Here is a 15,872-nt window from a genome sequence, read left to right on the forward strand (position 1 = left end):
TTTGCCCAACATGGGGCTCAAACCCATAGCCCTGAGGTTGAGAGTCTCATTCTCTACTGACTGAGCTATCCCATGTCAGCATTCTACATGCCTGGACAGGTAAAAGGTATAGGGACCCCTGACCATTAGGTCCAGTCGTGGCCAACTCTGGGGTTCTGGCGCTCATCTCGCTTTATTGGCCGAGGGAGTCGGCATACAGCTTCTGGGTCATGTGGCCAGCATGACTAAGCCGCTTCTGGCGAACCAGAGGAGCGCACGGAGATGCCGTTTACCTTTCCGCTGGAGCGGTACCTATTTATCTACTTGCACTGGTGTGCTTTCAAACTGCTAGGTGGGCAGGAGCAGGGACTGAGCAACGGGAGCTCACCCCGTCATGGGGATTCGAACCGCTGACCTTCTGATCAGCAAGTCCTAGGCTCTGTGGTTTAACCCACAGCCCCACCCGCGTCCCTTACATGCCTGGATAGGCTTGCCTAAACAAAAAAAAGTTTTTAGTGGGCACCGAAAGGAGTAAATCTCCCTTTGTCCGGAGAGACCAGTGATAAGCAACCCCTCTCTCCTGAGAGGAGCACATTCGTCTTCTGGTCTATCATAGCAGAAGAAATAGTCAATCGTAGTTCTAAAACTACTTTATTTACAGTCTATATATACAGAGAGGCGACACGGGTGGCGCTGTGGGTTAAACCACAGAGCCTGGGACTTGCCGATCAGAAGGTCGGAAGTTCGAATCCCCATGACGGAGTGAGCTCCAGTTGATCGGTCCCTGCTCCTGCCAACCTAGCAGTTCGAAAGCACGTCAAAGTGCAAGTAGATAAATAGGTACCGCTCCGGTGGGAAGGTAAACGGCATTTCTGTGCGCTGCTCTGGTTCGCCAGAAGCGGCTTAGTCATGCTGGCCACATGACCCGGAAGCTGTACGCCGGCTCCCTTGGCCAATAAAGTGAGATGAGCGCCGCAACCCCAGAGTCGGTCACGACTGGACCTAACGGTCAGGGTTCCCTTTACCTATATACAGAGAATCCATCAGCATGTCTGTGCTCTCTGAGCACCAGTACAGAAAAACAGCACTTTCAGAAGTGAAACCAACTTCCAACAGTACTGAGACTTCCTGTCTCACGCTCACTCACTCACATGATATACACAAAACGTAGTGCTACTGCTGGAGCAGCATGGATGGATAAAAATCCTAACATAGTCAAGGGGGCATCTATGGGGCAAAGTGATCTCACAAGCATGGTACCCTGCTCCTGTGCACCTCTTCGCTACGTGAAGCAGGCAGGGCAGAGCTGGGCTAATGGCTGACCTGCCCCCATCTGCTTTCCAGGCACCGGGCTTGCAACATGTACTTGGAGAGCTACAAGCTGTCCTGGATCCTTACCGAAGAGCACCCCTTTGAAGACAGGATGATTGACGATCTGTCTGTGAGTCCTGGGGAAAGAATGGGAACCAAATGCTATGTGCAGCCTGAAGTTCTAGCATTAAATGGAAAGTTGGACGCCGTGTTTGTGCGCATTCACACATGCAGGGGGGCATGTACCACTTGGCAGCTCTGTGGTGGAAGTCCTCTATATGCCTGACTCGTTGGCAGCAAAGAGCAGTGTTCTGGCTTCGGTTTAATAGCAGGAATGGAAGAGACATCGTTGGGTCTGGAATGCCCTTCCTGGGAGGGAGAACAGGAGAGGTGCTGAGCTGGGTGTGGAATGAGCCACTGAGTTTTCTAGTCCTCCCATGTTTCCAACCGATATATATAAAAAAATGCACACCAGGCACTATGCCCTGGGGGCTTTCCTTTTCTGTCGTCTCCCAGGAAGAGGCTTTTCTATGGTTTTCTTTCCCCCATTACTATCATAGCATCAGGAATCCCATACACTCTAGGGGACAGCTGCTCTGAGCACAGTTCAAAGTGTTGGTGCTGACCTTTAAAGGCCTAAACCGCCTCAAAGGCCCAGTATACCTGAAGGAGCGTCTCCACCCCCATCATTCTGTCCGGACACTGAGGTCCAGCTCCGAGGGCCTTCTGGCGGTTCCCTCCCTGCGAGAAGCCAAGTTACAGGGAACCAGGCAGAGGGCCTTCTTGGTGGTGGCACCCGCCCTGTGGAACGCCCTCCCACCAGATGTCAAAGAGATAAAACAACTACCAGACTTTTAGAAGACATCTGAAGGCAGCCCTGTTTAGGGAAGCTTTTAATGTTTAACAGACTACAGTGGTGCCCCGCAAGACGAATGCCTCGCAAGACGGAAAACTCGCTAGACGAAGGAGTTTTCCGTTTCGGAGGTGCTTCGCAAAACGAATCTCCTATGGGCTTGCTTCGCAAGACATTTTTGCGGGGGTTTTTCCCTCCCCCCTTTTTTCTAAGCCGCTAAGCCGCTTATCAGCTGATCCGATAAGCTGATAAGCCGCTAAAAGCCACTAATAGCGCTAATAGCGCTAATCCATCAATGGGCTTGCTTCGCAAGACGAAAAAACCACTAGACGAAGAGAATCACGGAACGGATTCTTTTCGTCTTGCGAGGCACCACTGTACTGTTTTTTAATACTTTGTTGGAAGCCACCCAGAGTGGCTGGGGAAACCTAGCCAGATTGGGGGGGGAATAATAATATATTATTATTATTATTATTATTATTATTATTATTATTATTAACCTCTAACACGGTTTCCCTTTTGTTCCTGCCGGGGGATGGGATGTAGAAACCAGGGGAGGAGGAGGAGGAAGAAGAAGAAGAGGCAGAAAAGAAACCAGATCCTTTGCATCAGCTCATCCTGCATTTCAGCAGGACAGCGCTGACCGAGAAGAGGTGAGTCGCAGGCAGGGTGCATGTGTGGGATCGGAGCCAGGTTGGACTTTTTAGCTGGGCACGAGATAAAGAGGCTAGGGACATTGGAAGCTGCCTTATATTGAGCCAGAAAAAAGCACACCAAGAACTCAGGCCAATATAAGTTTCAGTAGTGGGAGTGGTCCCTACAAGCAAATCAATAGTCAATTGTAACAAAAACTAATCCATTCAAAAGTATGCGTTCTGACAAGGATTACAAACTCAAATAGAGATTACAGACTCAAACTCATAAGGATATGTATAACACAATAATTCTTTACAGAATTAGAGATAAGAGTTTATGAGTAGAGATAAGTTCATGTTCATAATCAGATTCGACGCAAAGGTCTTAGTTTCAATCATTGAGCAGAAATCAGAAGTCATTTATGGATCAGAAACCAGGACAGGGCCCCGTTTCACCTTCATCAGCTAATTTTTAAGGGGTTGTGCAAGTTTGAAGAATTTGTATAAATATATCCTGTTATTTTCAGAGATAACAACTAAGTGTGGGTAGATCAATGCGTATCTTGAGCTTTTCTGTGCGTTTTCCAAGAACTCCAAATGCTTTTCTGTGTGTTTAATAAGAACTCCAACTTACTTATATTGAGCCAGAGCATTATTATTTTTAAAAAATGATATTTATTAATATTTCACAAACAATAAAAACAAATTCCAACATTCAAACTACAAAAGCAAAACAAATAAAAAATACACAGTAGAAAAACAGTTGATAAAAGAAAGAATAAAGAATAAGAACAAAGAGAAATGCCAAAAATCAAAACTGAAAAATAGATTAATATTTTCAAATCTTATATTTTCTTCACTAGTTTCTTGACCTCCTCACACCTCCCACTTTGTATTCCAGTTCAAATATTAAATTCAGCAAATCCTTACCTTCTAACATTCATCCTTACTCCATATGTTAACCTATTATTATAAATATCCATTTCCAATTATCAATCCCTATTTACATTTTCTTAAGCATCTCTTTACCAGTACCACTTATTTTCACTCAAGCGTCATTTCAACACTCCTTAATTTTACAGTGCTTCTGCAAGTAATCTTTAAACTTCTTCCAATCTTCCTCCACCGACTCTTCTCCCTGGTCACGGAGCCAGAGCATTAAGAACATCAGAAGAGCGTGCTAGATCAGGCCAATGGCCCATCTAAGTCCAGGATCCTGTTCTCATAGCGGCCAACCAGATGCCTATCAGCAGCTGGCAAACGGGACCCCAGACAGGAGCGCACTCCCTTTCTGTGGCTTCCAGCAACTGGTATTCAGAATCATTCCTGCCTCCATCCGTGGAGGCAGAGCGTAGCTATCGTAGCTAGGAGACATTGATCTCTCCACAAACATAGGATCTCTCTCTCCACCACGCCCGGTCAGCATGGTTCTTTAGGAGAGAAACTTTAAGAAGGAATGGGAAAAGCTCACTTAAGAGAACACTGTAAACTGCTAAAACCTTTGGCAGGATTTGAGTAATGCTAAGGTAAAAATGAATGATTTAAGAAAAATAGAGGAAATGTGTGAAGTGGTTGAAAAAGATTGAAAATGGTAACCGTGGAAAGGTGGAGGGGAGTCTAAGGATTCAGGGAATCCTAAATGATGATGGTGATGTTTAATGTTTGAATTGAATTGAAATGTTATTGAATTAAAAACTCAATAAAAAAGATTATAACGCACGCACACCCAAAAAAAGGGGGGGAAAGAATGGTTCTTTAGAATTTGGAATGCAGGGATAATGCCTATGTCTGAACATGAGCAAATCTGTTGCAAGGAAGCAAGTTTGTCGAAAAGTAGACAGCCTAATTATGCTGTGGGGACCACGTTCATTATTCCCCTTAGTTTATAATGTGAGCCACATCTTTGCATTATGATTTTGGATTAGTAACTGTGAGATGCTCTTCTCTGCCTGCAATATTATTATTATTTAAAAGCACGATAAAATAAATACTGGGAGCAAGCGTTGTGGAGAGGCCAGTTTCAGCACATAGAACCTGAGCCTCTTCTGTTTTGTTTCAGCAAACTGGACGAAGACTATCTGTATATGGCATATGCTGACATCATGGCAAAGGTGAGAGACAGGCCACTATGCCCCGGGTCACCATTTCCAGCCATTTTAATCTGTTTTTTCTCCAAAAGAAAGATGTAATGCGTGATGGTTCCCAGACCACAGCCACACCATTCAGTTAAAGCGCTATTACACCACTTTAAGCAGCCAAAATTCCTGAAAGAATTCTGGGAGCTATGGTTTGCTGAGGGTCCTGAGAGCAGGTCCCCTATTTCCCTCACAGAACTGCAATTCCCATAGTTCCCTGGGAAGAAGGGTTGATGGTTAAATCTGCCTGGGAATTGTACCTCTGTAAGGGGAATAGGAGTTTCCAACACCCTTAACAAACCACAATTCCCAGGATTCTTTGAGGGGGAAGCCATGACTGTCGAAAATGATGTGTTTTAATTGCATGGCACGTTAGAGGCCTCAGAAGGAGGACTGAAGCTTGTCGTGATGTTTGCCACCCCTTTTTATTGATCCTACTCCTGTGCCTTTAACATGTAATCTGGCATGCAGAAAATGTGGGAGAAAATGTAAGAGGGCTTGCTGGCTGGGACTGATGTGAGTTGTGGCCCAAAACATTTGGAGGGCACTGGGTTGGGGAAGGTTGCTGTGCTAGTATCAGTAAACGCCAGCGTGTTACTCAGAGATGACTTTCGCCAAGTCCCCCTGTGGACAAATGGAGGTTAGTGAGCTATGTTTGCCTCTCTGAGAGGCCCGCAGCAGCTGGCTAGGGGGTAGTAGGTTTATTGAATCAAGAGCTGACTCTATAGCAGGGGTGGCCAACTCCCAAGAGACTGTGATCTACTCACAGAGTTAAAAACTGGCAGTGATCTACCCCTTTGTGGGGGGTTCAGGTCAAAGTTTTTGAGCTTTTTTTAGGAGAAGAAACCCTGTTTTGTGGGGTTCAGGTCAAAGTTGTAGAGCTTTTTTGGGGGGAGCCAGCGATCTACCAGTGATCTACCACAGATGTTCAGTGATCTACTGGTAGATCACGATCTACCTGTTGGACGTGCCTGCTCTAGAGCAAGCCGCAAAGAGCTCTGAGGTTCTGTCGCTAGTTCCAATGTGTGACTGTGTTTTTTGTTTACACGCTCATCCCTCTTATCCTTTGGTCCCCTGGACTCCAGAGTTGCCACATCAACGAAGGAGAAGAAGGTGAAGAAAATGGCGAAGAAGGGGAAGAGTCCGAGGTTCCCTTCGAGGTAAAGGACCCCCTCCCCCGCGCACCCAGCCGCCCCAAGAGGTTTCTGAACTTTCAGGAAACATTTGCCCACTCGTACTCAAACCTCCAGAAACTTGGGTGTACGTTTGCAAAGTCTTGGGCAACTTTCAGGCAACCTGTTGACTGACCATTATTCACTCTGATTTGTTTGCACGAAAACCCTGTGCAGAGGTTATACAATGCCTGCTCTTCCCTGAACACCTTTGACGATTTGTTTGCGGGGAGGTTATACAACTTCCCATCAGTCGACCATTCTCCTATGACCTGTTGGCCTTTAAAAGATTGTTTCATTTGCAAAATCGCAGTGTGCTTTGTTATTTCGACCTAATTGCAATGTGAGGTGGGGTGGGGGGAGGAGATACAAGGAGGAGATGCTGCAGGTACCAAGGGAGACTTGATTGAGCAAACGTACACCTGCAGTTGCCATCTTGGGTTAGTGGGACAATTGTATCTTCACTGTTCCAATGTATACCTTCCTGGTCCACCCTGGAGTGGGTGAGGTACCTTGAGAAAGAAGGCAGAGAAACAGTGATAAAATTGAAGGCTGCGGTCAGGACCAAGCTGTTAATCTGGGGATCAACTCAGCGGTTGTGCATACCGTTCCAAAAACCGGCCAGTGCACCAACGCTCATTGGCTTCCAAACAAGGCTGGCTGTGATGGGCATTTAGGCCTAGGAGGTGAACACCAGTGACCTTGCTCGGGGAAGGAAAGGAGCCACTTTGAAAGCTTTATATCAGCTGGTGGCGCCTGATCGGGTCCCCTGACCTCCCAGGCCCAGAGACATGGATTCTCTGGCTGGAGCCATGTGTCCGGCCCTCCAGCCTGCCCTCCCTTGCACAGCAGCCCTGGTGGTGCAAGAAGCGGCTTTCCTAACTAAGAGGGAGAAGTGTAGGCAGCCCTCAAGGAAATGATGATTGACACTGACCTCCAGCCTTCAGTTCAGGGCCATCTTACCCATAGGTGCTAGGGGTGTGGGGCACCCGGGCGCCGGGCTCCCAGGGGCGCCAGGCCAAGAGTCTGGGGCCTGAGAGTTGAGTCCGGGGAAGAACCCACCCATCTGCGTCACACGTTTGGGGGCGACCAAGCCAGCAAGATGCTGAGGCGGCTGGCCAGCTCCTCCCTCCTGCGCGCCTGGGACCGGGCAACCTGGGGGGGGTGCCGGGCGGATCTTTGCACCCCAGCGCCGCCTATGCTTAAGGCAGCCCTGCCTCGGTTCACACTGTCTTGCCTCCTTGCAGGAAAAGGAGATGGAGAAGCAGAGGCTCCTTTATCAGCAATCCCGCCTGCACAACCGCGGGGCGGCCGAGATGGTTCTGCAGATGATTAGCGCCTGCAAAGGTCAGAAGCGGCCCTTTTTCCTCTCCACCCTCCCCCTGGATCCCTTGGCAGGGTGCAGCTTTCCCATGTTGGGAGGCCTTGGATGAGGCTGGTGGGGATGAGGAAGCTTTCCTCCCATTCTTCAGCTACAAGGCCCAGCTAGTGTTGTAAATAAAAATATGCCCTTTTCCCCTTATGGGGTATCCAAGAGCCCATATAGAGTCCTTACATAGGTTCCCTATTGGTAGGAGAAAATAACAGAGGCCAACCAGAGAATATTGAGAAGCAAAGCAGCTCGTAAGCTTGATCTTTATTGATCTGTTGCAACAGGGTGCTCCCCTCATACGCAGGAGAGGAAGAGCACCCCCAAAAAATGCTGTGCAATGGCTTATAAAGACTTTTGAAATTCCCATCCTCTAGACCAAGACCACCCCCAGAAACATTATGCATACATCACAGAAGGGGTGTAACCTAAGACCACCCCTCAGATACATCCCACCTACATCACAGAAATTTAAATGGTCGTTTTTCTCCTGTCACAGTTTATCTCCTGTCTGGCAAGTTACTTGATTGGATTGCCTGGGGAGCCTGGCCATTCTTTTGTAGTGGTAAAATACTTATTTCCTGGGCCAGGTCACAGGCTCACACCTTATTCAAACAGACATATCCCCGAGACAGGATCCGTGAGGAAAGAGACAATGGGGAGGCTTTTCCAGTTCAACCTTGCAGAGAAAGGATTTGGTCAGTTTAGGAATCAAAATGGTTCCAGGTTGGTCTTCCTGTGTTGATCTATGTATGTGCAGTTATGAACATTGCCATATATCTAAGACCATAAAATTCCTATCACACTAGAAACCCGCTGTGGGTCCTAAGATCCTGTTCAGATTCCATGCTGGAATCCTGTGGACACAGACAGTGCGAAGCCCCCGCACGGGGCTAGGGAAACATTTGGGGTTCCTAGGCTGCCATATCAAATACCATACTTTTCTGTCTATAAGACGCCCCTATGTAGTAGACGACCCCTATTTTGGGGGCCTCAAAATTTAGAAAAGGAGCTTTTGGTGGTTTAGTCATGCTGGCCACATGACCCGGAAGCTGTACGCCAGCTCCCTCAGCCAGTAAAGCGAAATGAGCACTGCAACCCCAGAGTCGGTCACGACTAGACCTAACAGTCAGGGGTCCCTTTACCTTTACCTATGGGGGGTGAAAATAGCTCACCTACAGGAACGAAGCGTGAGCCCGAGATTGTAAGCGGCAATTGGCCGGTTGATTGCTGGGCCGTGTGTGTGAAAATCTCTCACCGCCAGAATGCAGCACACAACCGCTTGCGTTTCAGAAACTACCTATCAGCTGCCCGTTCACCACCATCAGCCGCCAATCATCTTCTCAATTGCCACTGCAGCAGGCAGTAGACAGATGCTCTTGTTGCAGCAATCGGGAATGTGATTGGCAGCCGCTGGTAGTGATCGGGCAGTTGATAGGTGGTATCTGCGATCCATTTTTTCTGTGTGGCATCTTTGCACGGCTCCATTTGTTTGTGGGCAGCACAACATTACACGGCAGGAGCGCAAGGCATGATGTTTCACTGATGTGAAAGGCGCGGGGGGGGGAATATTACTTCGACCGCCACGCTCCTCCTGTGTAACGTTGCACTGCCTGCGCACAAACGGATCCATGCAAAGACACCACACGCAAAAAACGGACCGCCTACAGACTCCCTCCCAGCTGTAGGGTGGTCTGAGTGGTAGGAGGCAAGCAGACTACGGAAGCAGACTACGGAAGCAGACTACGGAAGCCCTGCGGCTCACCACTGCCAGGAGCTGTGACTGGTAATGCAAGTACCGTATTTTTCGCTCTATAACACGCACTCAACCATAACACGCACGTAGTTTTTAGAGGAGGAAAATCCGTAGGCATGCCACCCGTAGGCATTCCCTCCATAACACACACAGACATTTCCCCTTAATTTCTAGGAGGAAAAAAGTGAGTGTTATGGTGCAAAAAATACGGTACCGCATTTGTTTATATATTTAATTGCTGTATTCCATGGATAAGACGAGCCATGTTTTAAAAACCTAAAAAACTGGGTAAAAAAACCTTGTCTTATACACGGAAAAATACGGTAGTTCAGAACATGGATCTTAGAGCATGGGCTGATGCAGACAAGGAGAGGAGGTGCTCCTTCATGCGCCTGAGCCCCAAGCAACATAGCAGGGATGGGGAAGCTCCAGATGTTGCCAGACTCCAAGTCCCATCAGCCCCAGGCAGCGTGGCCAGTAGCCAGGATGGGAGTTGTAGCCCCTCCGGCAGGCATTGGAGTTCCCTTTCCCTTCTGCACAGATGCCAGTGTAATAAATCCTTTCCCTGTCTCTGCAGGGGAGCCTGGCGCTATGGTATCTTCTACCCTGAAGCTGGGCATCTCCATCCTGAATGGCGGCAATGAGGAAGTGCAGCAGGTAGGAGGACCAGGGGAGGGAGACGCAAGGCTTCCTGGCAAGTGATTCATTCCCTGCCTATGAACTTTGCCGCTGATTTGAGTTTAAATTGCTGCATATTGGCGCGATGTGCTAAGTTGTATATTTAACCACTGCCACTTGGCTTTTGTAATTAAAGGTAGATCTCTTTTATGAAACTGCTTTTTTAGCCATTTTTATTGTTTAAGTTGATATTAACTTATTGTGAGGCTTACTTGTCACTTACTCCTCCTTTACTCATCTCCCATTTCTTACTCCATATAGAAACATGCTTTGAACTGGATGGCCATCCACACTTCCACTTGCCTCACCACTTCCCCTCCCTGGCAAACCCACCCTTTACCACTGGATCGGGGCAAATGTCAATCGGGTTTTTCTGCGGGTTGTTGTTTGTTCCAAATTTGCACTAAATACAGTAGACCCTCGGGTTACGTTACGATTGAGTAACATAAACTTCGGGTTGCGAAACCGGCAAACCCGGAAGTATACTTCCAGGTTTCACTCCTCATGCATGCGTAGAAGTGCTCTGCACACATGCACAGAAGCACACTATCGTGCCAGATGCATGCGCAGAAGCGGCACCTCTGGGTGCAGATTTTTCAGGGTCTGCACGGACCCCCAGAATGAATTAAATTCGTATCCAGAGGGTCCACTGTAGTGAGGCGGGAGAACTGAAAATATTGCCAATGCATATGACATCTGGAAACCAAAGCGCCCCTTTGGTTTCAGATAGTTCATAGGTCAACAAGTCTAAAAAGCCTGGGACACAAATTTTCACAGCCCTCCAGTGGCTACCGTGGCTCATTTACCAGAAGTAATGTATTTAGCATTAACTCTGAAAGTACATAGGGGACGCGGGTGGCGCTGTGGGTTAAACCACAGAGCCTAGGACTTGCTGATCAGAAGGTCGGCGGTTCAAATCCCCACGACGGGGTGAGCTCCCGTTGCTCAGTCCCTGCTCCTGCCAACCTAGCAGTTCGAAAGCACATCAAAGTGCAAGTAGATAAATAGGTACCGCTCCGGCAGGAAGGTAAACGGCGTTTCCGTGTGCTGCTCTGGTTCGCCAGAAGCGGCTTAGTCATGCCGGCTCCCTCGGCCAATAAAGCGAGATGAGCGCCACAACCCCAGAGTCAGTCACGACTGGACCTAATGGTCAGGGGTCCCTTTACCTTTAACCTTTACTGAAAGTACTGTACATGCTTGATTTTGGCCAAACTAAAGCCTCCAAGAGCACAATATGCACCCAGAGTTTTCTTAGGTGCCAACTCCCTGGGGCCCTGGGCACCTACAAAATTCCCCATGAAGGGGCCGGGCACCCACAAATTTCAGTGCCAGGGCCATGCATGCACCATGCCACCCACAGCCCCGGGCACCCACGGTCGCAGGGCCAAATTGGCACAGCTGGGAGGTTTAGTTTGGTAAGAATTGAGCTGCTCCTATTTTCGGAAGGGGTTTTGTTGTTGTTGTTGTTGTTGTTGGGATCGTGGTGTGGATGGAAAGGGTTCCTGGTCTGGATTTTGCTCTCTTTATGGCTGCCATTAAAAACACACACCTGCTGTGAATACACATCTAATGCAACGTCTTTAACATGTAGTTTTGTGCTCGGAAGAGTCAGAAGCGGGCCTTCTCTTCCCCTCCCCATACTGACTTTCTCCCTATCCTCAGAAAATGCTGGATTATCTGAAGGAGAAACACGAGGTGGGATTCTTCCTGAGCCTCCAGGCCCTGATGCAAACATGCAGGTGTGTAGAAGCATTTTGTTCTTCCTTTTTACCTTTTTTATGCTTCTGCTTTTTATTTATTTGAGTGCTTCCAAACCGTAAAACCCTGTAACAAAATACCACAGCCCTGTAAATGCATTCAAACAGCAGGAGGTTATAAAACCCAGAAGAAATGGCTAACGCTGGATCAAATTAATTTTCTAAAGAATGCTTGGCAAAACTGGAACGTTTTCAGCAGATGGCAAAATGTTAGAATTGTAGGCGTCCGTGTCCAATGAATGGAACTGTGTTTCAAAGTACTGTCTGGAACTAGCCTACAAACAAGGCTGAGGGTTTTCAGAACACACAGGTAACAACCATAGTAACAACATTAACAGGAAACAGATTCACAGCACAAGTGTTGTGCTAGTGTGCAATGTAAGGTAAAGTATATTAACTTAAAGAGTCTCTCTGAGAATTGCCATGGGTCAGTGGAACAGTTACTGTGGCTAGATTTATTCTCATAAGAGGTAATGCAGTACAGTGGTGCCTCGCAAGACGAAAAGAATCCGTTCTGTGATTCTCTTCGTCTAGCGGTTTTTTCATCTTGCGAAGCAAGCCCATTGACGGATTAGCGGATTAGCGCTATTAGCGGCTTTTAGCGGCTTTTAGCGGCTTTTAGCGGCTTATCTGCTGATCGGATCAGCTGATAAGCGGCTTAGCGGCTTAGAAAAAGGGGGGGAGGGGAAAAAACCAGCAGGAACACGCAAGACATTGTCGTCTTGCGAAGCAAGCCCATAGGAAATTCGTTTTGCGAAGCACCTCCAAAACGGAAAACTCTTTCGTCTAGCGAGTTTTCCGTCTTGCGAGGCATTCGTCTTGCGGGGCACCACTGTACCATATATTATCAAAGTCATATTTTTTGCCTTTCAGAGCCTTCAACCTGTAAGCCTGAGTTGCAAAGAAACTAAAGAAATATGAGAATGTTTTCATTTGTTTCTTAGCCAAATCAATAGTTTAAAAATAATAAGACACCACACAAATACGGTGCTGAACATGACAGACTTGCTGGTAGCTGCTGAGCCACATATAGTCTGACCCAGAACTTTGAAACTGCAATACATTTGTGCTGTAGCCAGAATCCTGTGACGATGCCGTTCCAGCTGTTGCTGCAGTTACTGTCTTTTGGCCCTTCAACTTCTGCTCTCCAGTCATGGACTGGCTGGAGGCAGAGGAAGTAGAAGGAGGCACCAGCTGAGGAACCCCAGAGGGAAGAAGGCTCAGAGCCCAGGGAATGGTGGTGGGATGACAATGAGTAGTCAGAGGGAGAAGACCGGGAGGAGGAGGTATAACGGGGTGTAGTCTCCCAGGACCAGAAGAGGGATGAAGAGGGCGGAGCAAAGACAGGCAAGACAGCAAAGCCTCAGATTGTTTCAGAAGGAATCGGAGGAGGTGGCTTAGGGAGTTGTGGGAAGGCAGGGACCTTCAATCCCCACAACTGCCTCATAGGGACAGGTTCTGTCAGGAAGACTTTTATATAGTAGTAGTAGTAGTAGTAGTAGTAGTAGAAGAAGAAGAAGAAGAAGAGGAGGAGTTTGGATTTGATATCCCGCTTTATCACTACCCTAGGGAGTCTCAAAGCGGCTAACATTCTCCTTTCCCTTCCTCCCCCACAACAAACACTCTGTGAAGTAAGTGGGGCTGAGAGACTTCTGACTGGCCCAAGGTCACCCAGCAGCTGCATGTGGAGGAGCGGAGACGCGAACCCAGTTCCCCAGATTACGAGACTACCACTCTTAACCACTACACCACACTGGCTCTCTATACAGTCTATACAGCTCTATACTCTATACACTCTATATAGCTGGCTGTGCCCCCAAATACCCAAGTAATAAGATCATTAAGTTTGCAGATGATACAACGGTGGTTGGTTTAATCATGGCTGGAGAGGAGGAGGTGGCCTGTAGGAAGGAAGTTGAGCAGTTGGAGGAGTGGTGCAGGAAAAACAACTTACTCCTTAACTTAAAGAAAACAAAAGAGATTATTGTGGACTTTAGGAAATGTAAATTGAATATTCAGCCACTTATTATTGAGGGGAAGTGTGTGGAACAGGTCTCGGTGTTTCGATTTCTGGGGATGGAGTTGAGAGATGACCTAACCTGGGGAGAAAACAGCAAAGACCTGATGAAGAGAGCACAGCAGAGGTTATATTTTCTGAGAATCATCCAGAAAAACAATCTCTCAGAGGACCTATTGATGGCATTTTACCATTGTACTGCTGAGAGTGTATTAACTTATGGTCTCTGTGTGTGGTTTGGGAGCTGCACGGCCAGGGGAAAAACAATACTGTCCAGGGTTGTAAAGACTGCGGAGAGAATAATTGGGTGCGCTCTTCCCACCTTGGATCAAATCTATGCTTCCAGGAGGTATAAGAAAGCTGCAGAGATAGCGCAGGATAGTGCGCACCCCGGAAATGATCTCTTTCAGCTTCTGCCTTCTGGAAGAAGGTACAGGGTCATAAAGACTAGGACTAGCCGCCAGAGAAACAGTTTCTATCCAAATGCGATTTTGGTTTTAAACGCTGTGTAAGGTAGTCTCTATGGGAGTATATTGTATTTAATTATGGGGTATCAGAGTTTTTAGGGGGCTAACTAGGTTGGGATAGCTGGGATAGCAGGCTTGTTGGTTTCTGAATGTCTGATGTAGGTTTTCAGTTTCGTTGTTTCTGTATGGGACAATGATAATAAAGATTATCATATCGAAGGCTTGCTGTGTTCTCTAGGTCTGGCCTCCTGGGCTGCCTTGTTTCTTTGAATAGAGTTAGTTTTGCTGAAGCCATGTGAGTTATTTCTGCTTCCTGACACCTCCCGTTGGCTGGCTCTGCTCACCCTCTCTCCTCTTTTTCCACAGTGTGCTGGACCTCAACGCCTTTGAGAGGCAAAACAAAGCTGAAGGCTTGGGAATGGTGACGGAGGACGGAACGAGTAAGTCCCCGCCCGCCCCCCCACTTGGAGGCTCAGCAGCAAGGCTTTCAGAGGACTAGGCCATCCTATTCCTATAGGCTCTCCTGCCCCACAGGGCGGTTTGGCAGGGCAAACTCCTTCTGCCCCCTCCAAAAGGCAGCCCCCTGCCAGTGCTTGCTGCTCACAATGGCTGCTGACACCCTGGTGCCACCCACCAACTTTTTTTTTTACAATGGCCAGAAAATACTCCTTTTCGAAAAGCTGCCTCCAGCTTCCAGTTCATTTGCTGGGGAACCCTTTTCCTCCTCTTGGCCCCTGAAGCAGAGTGGCCTATGGGTTACTGTGGGGAGGTGGAGAGGGAGCGTGGGGTCTGATTCGAAAGCGTGGCCCCCTGGGCATGGCTAATTCATGCCTCTGCGCAAGGGGGGCTTTCTAGCTGGGCTGGCCAAACTATGCACTCTGGGTTCTCTCCCCATCCCTTGGAAGGGGTGCAAGTTAAAGGTTTCAGTCCCACAGGAATGCTGGGTGCCAGGATTTGACTGGGCACGATCCTGGCCCACGGTTGGTTCTCTCTCCCCCCCCCCCCCCCCCGGTAGCCTCCTCCTTCCCAGTGCTCTGCGCATCTTCTCTTTGTGTTCACAGCTTCCTCCTGGTGAGACGTGGATTAATTGAGATTTCACAAATCAATAATGGACTCTCACCTCCCCGACACCCCACCCGACTCCCTTCACCTCGGGTTCTCTGGTCTCATTCCACATTAATGTCGTTTTAATACACGCTGGGTTTTTGTTTTTTTACTTTTACTTTTTTTAATCATCTCCTTTTCCTTCTTTGCTGTGACGTCTTGCACTCACCTCCTCTCTCCCCCTCCCTCCTTCTCTTCCCTCCCCCTCCCCTCTCCTGGTTTCACTGATGCCCCTCCCTCAGTCATCATTCGTGAAAGTGGTAAATAATCCTTTTGCTTTGGGTTAAGTTGTGCTTTGGGTTAACTTTTTTTCCCCCTTTCCCTTTTAATGGTCAGTTTCTTGGCCTGGTTTATTTATTTAGTTTTGCCAGTTTCTCTTTCTAACCTGGTGGGTTCGAGGCTGAAAACTGATCAGAACCCCCATCCCCTGCTGCCCTGGCTTAGTGCGCGGTGCTCCCTCCGCTAGGTCCTGGGCATCTGGAAGGTGTTGGCTATGATCTGCCTTCACGTTCAGAGGCACACATATTTCTGAAAGGCCTGTTGATGGAAACCGCTGTAGGGGAGAGGCCTCTTGTGTTCAACTCCTGCTCAAGGGCTTCCTCACAAGGCATCTGGGTGGCTGCTGCAATATCAACATGC

At 48.0% G+C, this 15,872-nt stretch overlaps 1 protein-coding gene across 9 annotated transcripts in view; it reads left to right on the top strand.

Annotated features, from left to right (window-relative positions):
• The window catches only part of RYR1 (ryanodine receptor 1), a 223,963-nt gene that overhangs the window by 168,870 nt on the left and 39,221 nt on the right, over positions 1-15,872 (top strand). For 6 of the 9 annotated variants that reach the window (XM_082230909.1, XM_082230913.1, XM_082230914.1 and 3 more), the window contains 9 exons: positions 1,324-1,420; positions 2,690-2,796; positions 4,838-4,889; positions 5,999-6,073; positions 7,333-7,432; positions 9,788-9,867; positions 11,551-11,627; positions 14,496-14,569; positions 15,476-15,493. In XM_082230909.1, coding sequence (XP_082087035.1) covers positions 1,324-1,420; positions 2,690-2,796; positions 4,838-4,889; positions 5,999-6,073; positions 7,333-7,432; positions 9,788-9,867; positions 11,551-11,627; positions 14,496-14,569; positions 15,476-15,493 — 680 coding nt within the window. The remainder of the gene's footprint in view (positions 1-1,323; positions 1,421-2,689; positions 2,797-4,837; positions 4,890-5,998; positions 6,074-7,332; positions 7,433-9,787; positions 9,868-11,550; positions 11,628-14,495; positions 14,570-15,475; positions 15,494-15,872) is intronic. The other 3 variants (XM_082230912.1, XM_082230915.1, XM_082230916.1) reach the window with 1 other exon arrangement.

The sequence above is a fragment of the Podarcis vaucheri genome, assembly GCF_965113315.1.
Source record: "Podarcis vaucheri genome assembly, chromosome: 7".
Lineage (NCBI taxonomy): Eukaryota > Metazoa > Chordata > Lepidosauria > Squamata > Lacertidae > Podarcis > Podarcis vaucheri.